This window comes from Nannobrachium achirus (assembly GCF_963921795.1).
Source record: "Nannobrachium achirus genome assembly, chromosome: 20".
Classification (NCBI taxonomy): Eukaryota; Metazoa; Chordata; class Actinopteri; order Myctophiformes; family Myctophidae; genus Nannobrachium; species Nannobrachium achirus.
Genome location: NC_137827.1, coordinates 16745191 through 16758638, shown reverse-complemented (window position 1 = coordinate 16758638; position 13448 = coordinate 16745191). Strand labels below are relative to the sequence as shown.

The window sequence follows — 13448 nt, the reverse complement described above, 5'->3', positions numbered from 1 at the left end:
TGTGTGTGTGTGTGTGTGTGTGTGTGTGTGTGTGTGTGTGTGTGTGTGTGTGTGTGTGTGTGTATGTACCCTAAACGGACACTCCTATAAGGGATACAGCTTTAATATAGAGATAGGATCACTGCCTTATAGACAAAAGTAATAGCAATAACATTAGAGATGATTTGTATACTTTTGACAAATAGCGGAAATAGCTGATCTACAAGCTCACGATGAAAATAGCACATCTACAAGCTCACAAAGCCTCGCAAGCAACGGGAGCTTATAGATCTGCTATTTTTGCTACTTTTGAAACATTTTGCCTACAATGGCATGCCCCAAATAGGGACACCTTGTTGAAAGTGGTTAAGTCTCTCTGTGGGTTTTATAAATATTTCACCAATTAAATTATATATATATTTTAAGTGCTTGTGACTAAATAATAATGCCATTAGATTTAGCCTCGTAAACCAGCCTCCTCCTGAAATTCTGATTCGATTTCTAAAATGGAATGTGGAATCTGGAAATGGAATGTAGCCTTCCAGAGGAGGAGGCTGGTTTACGAGGCTACATTAGATTCACTAAACAGAGTTTCTCTTTTCCATGTCCGGAAATGTAACAGGTTTGGACAAACAAGGTTTCTGCCCGACAGTGATGGTATCAAAATATATGCCATTTGGCATATTAACACTATGATTGTCGAGGTTTTGCCATAACTAATGTATATTACTGCCAAGGCTTTTTCCTATTTTATTTACCAAATTTTCTGAGGCTTATTCGTGCATGGGGCGCGTGTCTATTGTGTGCGAGGGTGCTCCCGCTCACGGACAAGAAAAGATACAGCCGTGATGATCCATGTGTAAGTCGTGGTCCATAGAAAACAGGCCCTTTTGACCAAACGTGCAATAATATGGGAAAAGAAGCGGAGATATATAAAGGTATCATGCGTACAAGTGGCTAAATATGTCTTTTTAGACACAATAAGCCCATTCCCTTAGATGTCACGCAATCTTTCATGGGCAGATGTGACTTATGGGGGCTAGTAGTGTTACTGTAAATAAATAGTAATAAAGAAATCGTTGGCTTATTGTGTCTAAAAACATATTTAGCCACTTGTTTGCATGCCCCCACCCACTGAAATCAAAATCACTAAAATTATAGAAACATTCTAACACTCATCTTTTCTTTTCTCTGAGTACAATCTAAAATATGAACCCTTGTATAAAAAATATTAAAAAAAGGTTGTCCTTTAAACCAGGGGTCTTCAACATTTTCAGGCCAAGCAACCCTTAATTGAGAGAAATGAAGCAGGGACCCCCCCACAACCTTTTCATACATTCCATATAGTTTCATTATTTGACAGCACAATTAACAGTGTATTTTGGATTCACATCAATGTGTGTTTTCAGATACTTAACCACTTGAACCATCAATACTTAATAAACTTGACCTTGTACTTAGTCTGCTCTTTTCCCCTCTACACCAAAACTCTTTGCCGAAAATAGTCGATCTACAAGCTCACAAGCTTGTAGATTCACAAGCTTGTAGATCTGCTATTTTTGGCTAAAGTTCTCCAAATATGGACGATAAGGTTCAAGTGGTTTGTATAAAAAATTAGAAAAAAGGTTTCAATCACACAAAGATTTGGAGGAGCCCCTGTAGTAACTCTGAGGACCCCCTAGGGGCCCTGGACCCCCTGTTGAAGACCCTTGCTTTAAACCCAACATCTGCTGTACTGTAGGGTAAGGGCTAAGACTGATTAACAGGATGGGAAAGTGCCGGTATGCCAAGAAGACCATGGCTAAAATACAATGAAATCAAGGCCAGGGAGGTGCCCCTTTAAGTATGCATCCATTACCCTTCCATCCATTTCCCGTGTGTGGTTAGCGTACGACATGACCAGGCTAGGCAAACACAGTAACAACCTCCATCTGGGTCCAAATGGAGCTAACCCCTGGAGGCGGCCATAATTATGGTCTCGCCTCCGTTTGCCAGACAGTAATGCACGTTGATGACACTGCACTCTGGCCCTTTTCCCTGTCACTCTCTCACTCTCTCACGCACACACGCACGCATGCACAGCCATTATACTAATTTACCGGTTCTCCCCCATCTTTTCCCCCCTCCATGTGGCGTACTGCCAACGCGCAACCGGTGAGAAAAAAAATAAGTGCAAAAGAGACACACACCCGGCCTAGATAGACCTACAAGGATACTAGATCCAACGTTTCATCACGTAGGAAAAATAAAATCCAAACCGGTAATTCCCGTTTTCAAAGATTTATTATAAAGGTGAGAGACGTTTTGATGGTGCAATGTTGTCTGAGGAAGAGACTCTGTGCTTGAAATGTTTTTGGTTTTATTTTTCCCTAAAAGCTACAACCATTTTCGTGACATTTTCATAAAATAATAGCAAGTGATTAAATCATTTAGCCTAGAATTATTTAATGCTTTAAATATTGAAAAATAGCAGATATACAAGCTCACAGGGCGGAACCGAGTGTCGTGCTGCGAGCTTGTAGATCTGCTAGTTCTTTTTTTTCCCCAAGTCTTTGAATATATCTTTTTAAAAGCTTTTGTAACTCAAACATTTGTAACTCAAATATTTGCTTCTGGCTGGTCCCTGGAACAACATATTTTGAGATAGGGGTCCGCGGCTAAATAAATACATGTAATTTCGGGGCTCCTTGACTTGAAAAGGTTTGAGAACCACTGATTTAGGAGGGAAGGATTTAGAAGACATTCATAGAATCGGGTCAAAAATATTCAAAGACTTGCAAATGTTCACGAAAAAAAAAAAGCAGATCTACAAGCTCGCAGCGTGGCACAGAGAGAGCTTGTATATCTGCTATTTTTTAATAGTTAAAGCATAAAATAATGGTTCAAGTGGTTAAAATCTAAAGTGACACAGAATTGTGTTCAGGCGTAAATGGCTTAAAGAAAAAAAAAAGAAAAAAAAAGACCTGTGGCAGTCATATCAGAGAATGTCACTTAAGACGAGGCTTACAAGCTTCCCATCTTAAATTGATATTACACCCTGGGACAGGAGAGGCAACAGTAATGTGCCGGTCTCTCAGCCAACCAAGAGATTACAACAGAGACCGCCACTGTCTGCCAAGAGGAAGACAAAAGCCCTCTGTAATCATTTTAGACCGACCTGCCGCTGCCGCGGTTCCCCAGGCAGGCTCTGACAGCAGTCTGGGACGACACATCATCCCAGATGAGCTTGTGACAGGTGTGTGTGTGTGTGTGTGTGTGTGTGTGTGTGTGTGTGTGTGTGTGTGTGTCACAGTGACAAACACATACTGTGAAAAACGGAGGCCACAACTAATCAAAGAATAGCCTTTGTTGTCCACGTGATGTAGGACAAGTGACACATACAAACCATTGACAGCCTGATTTAGTGAGGTTAACCACGTATAGGCCCCATACACTTTGTGGTATGACGGATTGTTAAGATGGCCGATCTACCAGCTCACATTGTGAGCATACACACGCACATACACATACGCACGCACATACGCACGCACGCACGCACGCATTGGCCTGGCAGAGATAAAGACGGCCATCGCCCTAATGACTTGCTACCAGAAGGTAACAAATGACACACACAAAAAGACTATGGCCTTATTTAGTCAGGTTAAGCACTTATAAACCCTACTGTATATACTTTGTCGTATGACGGATTGTTAAGATAGACGATCTAAAGCTCACAATGCATTGCATGGCGAGCTGTTGTACTTGTATATTTTCTTTTCTTTTTGCCTAAAATGACATGCCCAAAATAGGGCATGCCGGGTTGGAAATAGTTAAATCAGCTCATACGTTACTGCTATAATTAGATCCTGCACTGCACTCACAAATCTGTACATACATACAGTAATGTAGTGGCTCTGAGCATTATAGAAAATATTGGGACCTGTATTTGATATTACACTATGTACTATGACCTACTACATTACATCAGGGGTTCTCAACCTTTTCAGGCCGCAACCCCAAAAATAATCATATTTTAAATGGGAACCCCCACACCCTGACGAGCACTAAGAGTTAAGGCATTACATTTTGTATAACATGGTTCTATTGTGAAAATAGCCGATCTACATGCTCACAACGCCTCGCAACGCGAGCCGTTGTGAGCATGTAGATCTGCTATTTTCACAATTTCTGCCTCTAATATTTGACCAATTTGGCCAATGTTTAAATTGTCATTTTGGAGGTATTAAAAAGTCCTTAAATTGTCATTTAAGAAATGTGCATATACCCTCTATACACCTACAACTTCATGCCGGTTTGTTTACTGTTGAGTGAGCCCAGATAATTACATCTGGGGACCCCCCAAAATCATGTAGGGGCCCCCCTAGGGGTCCCGACCCACAGGTTGAGAACCACTGCATTGCATTATAAGCACCGTTAACTATTATTTACGCTCACATTCATTTTATGTACATTTATTTGACCAACTGGAATAGATACGTACATCAGAGCATTACTGACCTCAGGACAAGTACTGTAGTTCCACATTCCCTGCTAGTTAATATTACTGCTGCTTCCTCCTCTGCTACTGCACAAAGCAGTCCTAGATACCGTTCCTGGAACCCACACACACAAACGCAACTTTTCAACTGCTCTTCTTGACAGATTACACTGGATTAGCAGCATGATTACACGTTCTGCATTGTTTTAAATAATAAATAAATCAGAGCAGTTACCTCAAACATATATATATATATATATATATATATATATATATATATATAGATTCCTTCTAAGGCTAAAACACAAATCTATTGGCGGTTCTTGGCGAGATACTAGTGGATCCACAACTCTTCCTCGTTCCAACTCTTAGGTCTTCTTCTTCTTCTTTTTTGGTGCAGTGTAGCTGACGGTGCGATGCTCCTTCCTGTCATATTTATCATGGCCTTCACTGTGTGGGGGAGGGGGGAGAGGAGAAATGAGTGTTGATTGGTCGTTCATCACACTAAGTACTTTAGCTTTATGATAATTCATTATACTATATATGTTAATGTTATCTGCTTGATAACAGGGCTGTCTTTTACTACCACAATTAATTGGCCTACAAATAATTGAGATTAACGATTTAATTGTATCTTGGGACTTTGGAACATAAATAAAAATGACATTTCTGTTTGCCTTTTAGGCTTTGTAAACCAAAGTTTCACAGGGCAGATATGACAATAACTTAAATACGAATTTCACACAGAAATGACCGGTACTGATAATCCAAATAAATAGGCCATATTTTTATTTTATACCAACGACTTTGACAATTATGATGCTTATGCAAAACATTTGCGATTATCTCAAGTAATTGCGATTAGGCGGTGATGTTGTAATTGTGACAGGCCTGTTTGATAATTCATCACACTAAATACTTTAACTGTGTGCTACTTAGCAGCATGATAGCCACACAGGCTTTATCTGGGACATGGTTTTCTGTAGGGCAGGCAACTCCCTTCAGGCACCAAAACATTGTCTGACTTCCAAGCAAGGAAAGTCATAACATTGGCTTTGGTGGGTTCATTAACTCATAGGAGGTCCACGACGTGCCAACGCGTCAAACTCTTTGATGTCTCTGTGTGCCCACGCGTGGTACAGTAAACTATATTGATCTGTAGCTACTGTACCAGGCAACCGCGGTGAAGAGAAACACTCCTGAAATGCAACGGGGTATCACGTGACCGGGAAATCCGGCTCACTCGATCCGGATTGTCGATAGACAATTTACCAAATAAAATCTTAGATATCAATAATCGGTTTAGTGACGTATCATTTCAAATATGTATAGGTATTTTGGGGAAATATTATAAAATGATTGCTGGGCTGGGTAAAATATTACCTTAATTTTAATTAATCACATATAGGTTAATCAAACGGTACAAAACATAATATCAACAGATGAATCGGTTAGGAAAATAACCAATGGCTGGTGCTCTAGCTCAGTAGTCTTCAAGGTTTTTCAGTCCAAGGACCCCTTAGCTGAGAAAGAGATGACCTCCACTACAGTATTGTATAACATTGTGTTGCAGATTAAACCTTTTCATTGATTTTGTAGAAAGCTTCATAGACTTGTTTGACGCAAATTGACGGCACTGCCATGTTGGATTCATGTTAATGTGTATTTTAAGACTAACCACTTAAACCCTCGAAACGTAATAAACTTGACCTTTCACTCTTAGTCTGCTCTTTTTTCCCTCTACACCAAACCTCTTTGCCGATAATAGCCGATCTACAAACTGCAAGGCACAATAACACCTTGTGCCTCGCAGCACGAGGCGTTATCAGCTTGTAGATTTGCCATTTTCGGCTAATGTTCCCCTCAGAATAAGGATGCTAGGATTCAAGTGGTTAATGTAAAAAATAATAATAATCCTATCACACAAAGATTTGGAGGCCCCCCTGTAGTAACTCTGAGGACCCCATAGGGGTCCCGGATCCCCTGGCCTAGTGGTGGCGGTACCTGAAGCAGCGGCTGCAGAACAGATCTCCATCACAGGTGTGACAGCGGACCGTGGCGCCATGGTTACAGATGCAGCACCAGGGGAGTTCCTCCTCGTCACTGTCTGGTGACTCGTCTCTAGACGCCGCTGGACGAGTCGGTTGGACCCGAGCCGCCGGCACCTTGATAACACACACACAAAGAATTGTCTAGGAAAGGGGTAGGCAAACTTAGGCACGGGTGCCCACATTGGAGCAGGGGGAGGGTGATCACTGGCACACTGGCATCAGTGTGAGAGAGAGGATTTGTCTTTAAAAAATAAAAATTAAGTCCTCTCACATCTGTAAGCAATGAATTCTACTTTCATTCAAACTCTGAATCCTGACTGGGGAGCGAGTCTGAGATAATAAGCGGGGTCTAATGAGTCTAATGATCATTACATCCTGATAATACTTAAAAAAGGAATAAAAAGGTTGTCATTGTATAAGGACAATCAAGATCTGTTGTAGTAACTCATAATTAACCTTATGATATGGCACACTGAGCATTCAGAAAAATAAAAACATGGCCCTTCATGTCAAAAAGATTGCCGATCCCTGGTCTATAGGAACTGTTAAAGTGTCATTGTGGACAGAGAACTTAATGTGTTCTCAAAGTGTTTCAATACCTTTTTCTCTGAAGCCTCCTTTGTCTCCCTGTTCCTCGGGCCGCTGTGCTCCAAACGTATGTTGTAGCCACTGGCCTCGTCCAGGGCAGCTTCTTCATAGAGCTACAACCAAAATAAAATAACGTGTGGAGTTTCAGCATGGGCTTTCCATCACTAATTTGTTTGTAATAAAATTGGCAAAGTAGCAGCCCCTTGTGGGTGACCTGAGTAATGTCAATTAATTCACAGAGGTTCTCCAGTTCAGACCAGATGACGTCCTGTCTACACATTAGCAGACGTGAATCAAATTAAGTTGTGATTTGAACTCTGAAACAAGCTTATCATGCATGAGTGATGATGATCAAAGCCCTCTATTGCATCTACTGTTCCAGATCCAGACCTGTTTCAAGACTCTCTTCACCGACTCTTCCTCCGTCTCCTCCTCACTGTCGGGGTGCCGCAGGTCTTCCATGGTAACTGAAAGACAAGAGCTCAGTTAAAAACAAGGTTCCAATCACACAAAGATTTGGCAGCAATGAGCCAAAACAATATGACGATTTCATGTTACGATTATTGTGACCCAAATAATTGCGATTTATGATATTATCGATAATCAAAATATCACCAACATCCATTATCCCAGGGCGGAACAATTGCAAAAAAATAGCAGACCTAGTACAAGCTCACAACGCGTCGCGTTGCGACACGTTGTGAGCATGTAGATCGGCTGTTTTTTGGCAAAGAGATTTGGAAGAAAGTGGGGGAATAAAAGACTGCATCAAGTACCTTATTTCCAGGTCCATTTTACAAATTATAGAGGTTTTAAGTTGTACCAGATATAGCCCTGCAAATAAAAGGTGAATTGATCCCAGTGTATAAGGGAGGGACAATTTCACGATAAATCTACGATACGATTATTGTGGTTTTTTTTTTGGTTTTTTTTATCACGATAAGCGATAATAACGATTATCGTCCCATTACATCCCTGTTTGTACCCTTGTCCGGGTCCTGTCCCTTGAGCGTGGCGATCCTCTTGGCCATCTGCAGGACATGGTCCTGGGAGCAGCTCTCCTGCTTCAGCTCCTTCATGGCTTCCTCTAGCAGACGAATCTTCTCGGCCTCCATCTCCCCCGGCCCGTCCAGTGCCTGATCCAGGTTCTCCTCTGACCTGCCCTGCTCCCCTTTGTTTAGGTTGTTCATGGGGCCGTCCAGGCCTGGGAAAGGTCAACAGTAGTAGGTTAGGGGCAGTGGTTCTCAACCTTTTCAGGCCACGGCCCCCAAAATAATCATATTTGAACTGGGGACCCACCCTGCACAAGCAATTGAGTCATTACATTTTTTTTAACAGAGTTCTAAAATAGCCGATCTACATGCTCACAACGCCTCGCAACAAGCATGTAGATTACAATTTATGCATTTAGCAGACGCTCTTCTGTGTTTATTCCTGCTAACAACTGCATGTTTAGCAGAATCTGATTCTGCTGTTAGCAGAATTTGTCTTGCGAGATTGCTTATTACCTTGTATTTATTTATTTATAAGTGTGGCATGTCTACAATTTCCACAATACTGTGGTAGGCACAGCTGTCAAATAACCAAATTGTGAGGGAAAACAACAACAACAACAGATGTTGGATTGGGAGAATTTATATTCTATTGTTAAAGAAAAGAGAAAAGCAGCAGTGCAGCAGGTTGTCGATTGGGCCTTGGCAGCTGCACTTAATGCACTGCATGATGGACAGCAGTCACACGTCACTTTCATTGACTGAAATTGAAACGTCAAGCTGAAACGAGGGAATAATTCAACACCAGCCTTGTGGTAATGATAGCAGAGAGTTCACAACCCAACTCGGCCGGAGAGAAAGTCATTTGCTCTCCAAGCAGTCTATCAAAAAGTGCCCCGTTTTGAAATACTTCAGATTTTGGTAAGTAAGTTCTTCTGGTTTTATAATTATTTTTCATCTTTCATCTCAAGGAAAGAATCATTTGTAATGTGTGTGTCTGTGTGTGTGTGTGTGTGTGTGTGTGTGTGTGTGTGTGTGTAGATTGTTTTAGGAAGGTAGTACACGCACATCTGTGGCCGAGGTGCAAGACAAGTAGAAGAATCACAAAAGAAAATAGTCTGCACACTGGTGATGCTGAAAAAGCTCTGCCGTAGGGGGCGCCCGCTGGCCTACTGGTCTAGGTGCATCTAGGTGCGTCACCGGTTCGATTCCTGATCCGGACGACCTTTGCCACATGTCACTCCCCATTTCCTGTCAGTCTACTGTCCTATCGAATAAAAGCCCAAAGAAATTCTTTAAAAAAAAAAAAAAGGAAAAAGCTCTGCCGTATTTTTACAGTGTGCACTGTGCAGACTATTTTATTTTTTGTAGATTGTTTTAATGTCACCACCAGTCATTGTATTTATTTGCGCTCTTACAGGCGTAATGCACAAAAAAATAGATATTCAAATGGTTCCAACCCTCAGATGGGATGGACTCTAAACAACAAATCAGAAGGGAAAAAAACAACTCACAACCTTGAGGATTTTCTTCTTGGCCGTCTATAGCAACTTCCTCTGTCATCTGAGTTATCAGGTCATTGGCTCGTTCTGTCTGGGTCCTGGTGTCTGGAGGCTGATGCACCTTCATATGACAACAAGCTTGATGTTAGACCTTATTCAGACTGCAGGCAAATCCCATTTGTTTCTCAAATATGATCTCTAGGACTGACTGATGAAAAACAATACGATTCCAATCCTGATAGACCAAACACCTGCTTTGAGCTGCCAGTCTGAACATAGCCATAGCCATATGAAGAACAGTGACAATCAGTTAATTACAGTGTGTAAGAGAGGCATTGACAATACAGTAAAAGGACAGGACTTGGCTCACTGGCGGGGGAGCTTGAGAAGGCGGCGCTCTGCCCTGCAGGGCAGCCAGACGGTCCTCCATGTCCCGTTCAGAAGGCACTGGCTGGCTGGGAGCCTTCAGAGCAGCAAGACGAGCTTCTATCTCTTTCTCAGTTGGGATGGACTCTGTTGACGAGTCAAGATCAGGGTTGCACAATAAACACATGTTTTTTTAATGTAAACATGGAATGATGCTGTCTAAATTTACTTAAGTGCAATTTAGTTCAAGTACAATGCTGGGGTATTTTTTACTTTACTTAATTTTACTTCCAATTTTCAGTACTTATACTTCTACTCCACTAAATCTCAGAGGCAAATATTGTACTTCTACTCTTCTACAGTTATTTGAAAACTTTAGTTACTAGTTACTTTGTGGATTTAGCTTATTATTAAAAAACCTACATAACCCACTTCAGCCCTATGTGCATTTCAGCCACATGAAAATAGCCGACCTACAATCTCACAAAAATAAGTATGAGTACTTTTTCCACCACTGCTTGGTGGAGGGTCTTCTTTCAGCCTCTGAAGTCGCATGGCGATGTCCTGGTCTTCTTTACTGAGGCCTTTGGTCGGCACGGGGCCTGCGTTACTGAGGCCTTTGGTCGGCACGGGGCCTGCGTGGGCACTTCTACAACTCCCCTGGGCAAGGGGCTGTATCGTCTGCCCTTTAGCCTCAAGTGCAGCAACCCGCCTGGCAAACAAAGGGTAGCATAGCAATTATTTAACTTATAAGATAAGATAATAAATATAAAGATAAACCGTTTTTTTCTGAAGGAGGAGGAGGAGGAGGAGGAGGAGGAGAATGAAAGAGAGGTAAGATCAAAGGGCGTGCTGTGTGTGATTAAATTAATATCAAATATCTAAATGTGGAATCAAGCAACTTAAAAACTATCTATATTTGAACTGAATCCTAAGTCTTGTCCCTTGTCCAAGATATGGCTACATATTTTGGTCACTCGCTCTCATGTTTTTGTTACATTCTTGACCACGTTGTAAGAAAGTAATTTAGTTATTCAACCATTGTAGGTTCATTGTATACCTGGTATCCTAGAGTTTCAATGTACAAATTGTTATTTCCTGGTTCTCTGCATGCTATGTATTTGATTGCCTTGCTTATTGTAAGTCACTCTGGATAAAAGCGTCTTCTAAAAGCGTGAATTGTAATTGTAATAAATACTTAGTGTCATGATCATTTGTCAATTCATAGTTACTGACTTTTTGTAGTTTTCAGGAGGAGACCATCTGCCAGCATCTTCTGTAGTTTTCCCACTGACAAAGAAATCAACATAAAACACTATTGTTGTGGTGTGGTGGTATATTAGATGTGAAAAGATATGACATAATAAAAACTATGATCTACCTGGTGAGATTTCCATGGCACTGCTTGCAGACCTTCTGCTGGGTGTTGTTACAGCGAGGGACCACAGCAGTGAAGTTCACACATCCTGAGCAGAATGACCGGCCACAGTTTCTACAGCCCACCTGCCACAAGTGTTTTTATTACAATTAATAACAGTGACAACTAGAACTGCAGTCGAGGTGCCAACTTGTGCCTTGTGCACAAGTAGGCCATGTATGGCCTACTTGTGTGTGACAGTAGGCCACGCCATGAGGTGAGCTCACCACTGGCATCACCAGGAATGCTGGTTCCTCATTGGCTGTTAATGATGACTTTGCCAGAAATGCTGGTCCCTGTTTGGGCTACCAGCTTAAACAAAGAAGGACACCGAAATACATACGCAGCCGAACACAGTACTGTACTTGCGTGCTCTGCTAGCGCAAGTAACTAGAACTGCACTCTGCTGAGGTGCCAACTTGCGTCTTGTGCACAAGTAGGTCATGTATGTCCTATTTGTGTGCCAGCAGAGCGCGCCATGAGGTGCGCTCACCACTGGCATCACCAGGAATGCTGGTCCCTCATTGGCTGTTAATGATGACATTGCCTGATAAAACGTTGTCAAATATCCACCACAAGCCAGCATGGCGATGATGACCCCTGGATGCCTTGCATGGATGAATTGCACTTCATGGAATAAATAAAGTAATCTGATCATGAATTGTAAAAGTTCTCCTTCTTCCAGCATGGCTGCTGTTAACCATGGTAACCACTTTCCAAAGAAAATGCTATGTTAGAGTTGGATAACGTAAGGAAAAGCATATATTACACTTCCACTGTGACTTGTTTATAGAAACCATAAATCCAAATGTCCTCCACAACATTACATTCATGTTGATTTATATTGTTGTTTTGCACCTAACCAACATTCTGAGTATTTCAGCAGTGAAAGACCTTCCCCCGGTACTTTAAGCATCTTTTTATTGCCAATACTTTTGTACTTTTACTCAAGTAAATTTTGAATTCAGGTCTTTTCCTTGTAACAGAGTATTTCTACATTGCAGTATTGGTACTTTAACTGACATATTTGTAAGAATTTGAGTACTTTTTCCACCACTCGCACTGAATCTCAGTGTTTACAATGATGTGAATGGTTTTCTTGGCACCCCCAGAAAATATTTAACATAGTAGATGTAATTGCCAATCATCCTGGCAAATCCAGGAGCATTGACAAGCCTGCCCAATGAGTGTGGACAATTTGGCGAGTTGGATTTTTGGCGAGAAGACCGGTTACCCACGACGCACAGTAGTTAACACGTCTAATAAACGTCCAATAAAATGACCACATTTATGCAGAGTCATTCAAGCTAACATTGATGTAATCAGAGCTCAATCTGACCTCTTTCCTGAAGAGAGTGAACTTTGATGCACAGCTGTAACAACGGTTATCCATTGCGCTCGGCTGTTCACGCGGTAATTATTTATAAATACGAATAGTTAATTGTACTGTCGTACATATAATCAGGAAGAATTACTTAAAACTGAAGCGCTAATAATGAATATTCTTTTCCTAAGTGTGTGTGTGCTGCATCACACACACGCCTAAATCAAAACAGGAAGCATTCCGGAAGTGGCGTTGTCGTGTTGCTCACCAAAAAGAACAGATCTACAAAACATCACCGCGTCGCGTCGCTGGTTCCCAAACGGTGGGTCGTTCCCATTTGAGGGTCGCAGATTTTTTGGTATTATTTCAAAAGATTTTCAAAAAACATTCCCAAAAAAGCCACTTTTTGATTGTTCATGAATGATAAACAAATTCAATGATTTTTGTTGTAATTTCATGAAGAAATGGAAAAGAAAAAAATTACATTAATTAGAAAACAGATGTTTAAGAATTAGTGAAAATAGACGATCTACAAGCTCACAACGCATCGTGAAGTGAAAATAGTCGATCTACAAGCTCACAACGTGGCGCAAACAAAGCGATGCGTTGTGAGCTTGTAGATCCGCTGTTTTCAATTTGGGTATCGATCCAAAAGGTTTGGGAACCACACTGCTGTTGAGGGTCGTGTCCGCGACGCGGTGATCTCTTGTAGATCTGTTCTTTTTGGCTAGCCAATCGGGTTTAACGACGCG

At 41.5% G+C, this 13448-nt stretch overlaps 1 protein-coding gene across 1 annotated transcript; it reads right to left on the bottom strand.

Moving 5' to 3' along the window:
- Positions 1 to 4158: 4158 nt before the first annotated feature.
- On the bottom strand, positions 4159 to 12897 carry zfyve19 (zinc finger, FYVE domain containing 19). The gene is made up of 11 exons (XM_080750210.1): positions 12712 to 12897; positions 11337 to 11458; positions 11192 to 11245; positions 10459 to 10667; positions 9960 to 10102; positions 9605 to 9710; positions 8081 to 8299; positions 7486 to 7562; positions 7107 to 7208; positions 6461 to 6621; positions 4159 to 4906 (listed from the first exon to the last, which is right to left on the bottom strand). The coding sequence occupies exons 1-11, from the start codon at positions 12763 to 12765 to the stop codon at positions 4825 to 4827; spliced, it is 1329 nt and encodes a 442-aa protein (XP_080606336.1). The 5' UTR covers positions 12766 to 12897; the 3' UTR covers positions 4159 to 4824.
- Positions 12898 to 13448: the final 551 nt, after the last annotated feature.

What these genes read in the sequence shown, in the direction of transcription:
- zfyve19 (XM_080750210.1), bottom strand. Translation starts at nt 12,765, where the DNA reads ATGGATAACCGTTGTTACAGCTGTGCATCAAAGTTCACTCTCTTCAGG. An exon ending in TGCCATGGAAATCTCACCAG is followed by an intron (nt 11,246 to 11,336) that starts GTAGATCATAGT and finishes TTTCTTTGTCAG; the next exon opens with TGGGAAAACTACAGAAGATG. An exon ending in CTTCTCAAGCTCCCCCGCCA is followed by an intron (nt 9,711 to 9,959) that starts GTGAGCCAAGTC and finishes TGTCATATGAAG; the next exon opens with GTGCATCAGCCTCCAGACAC.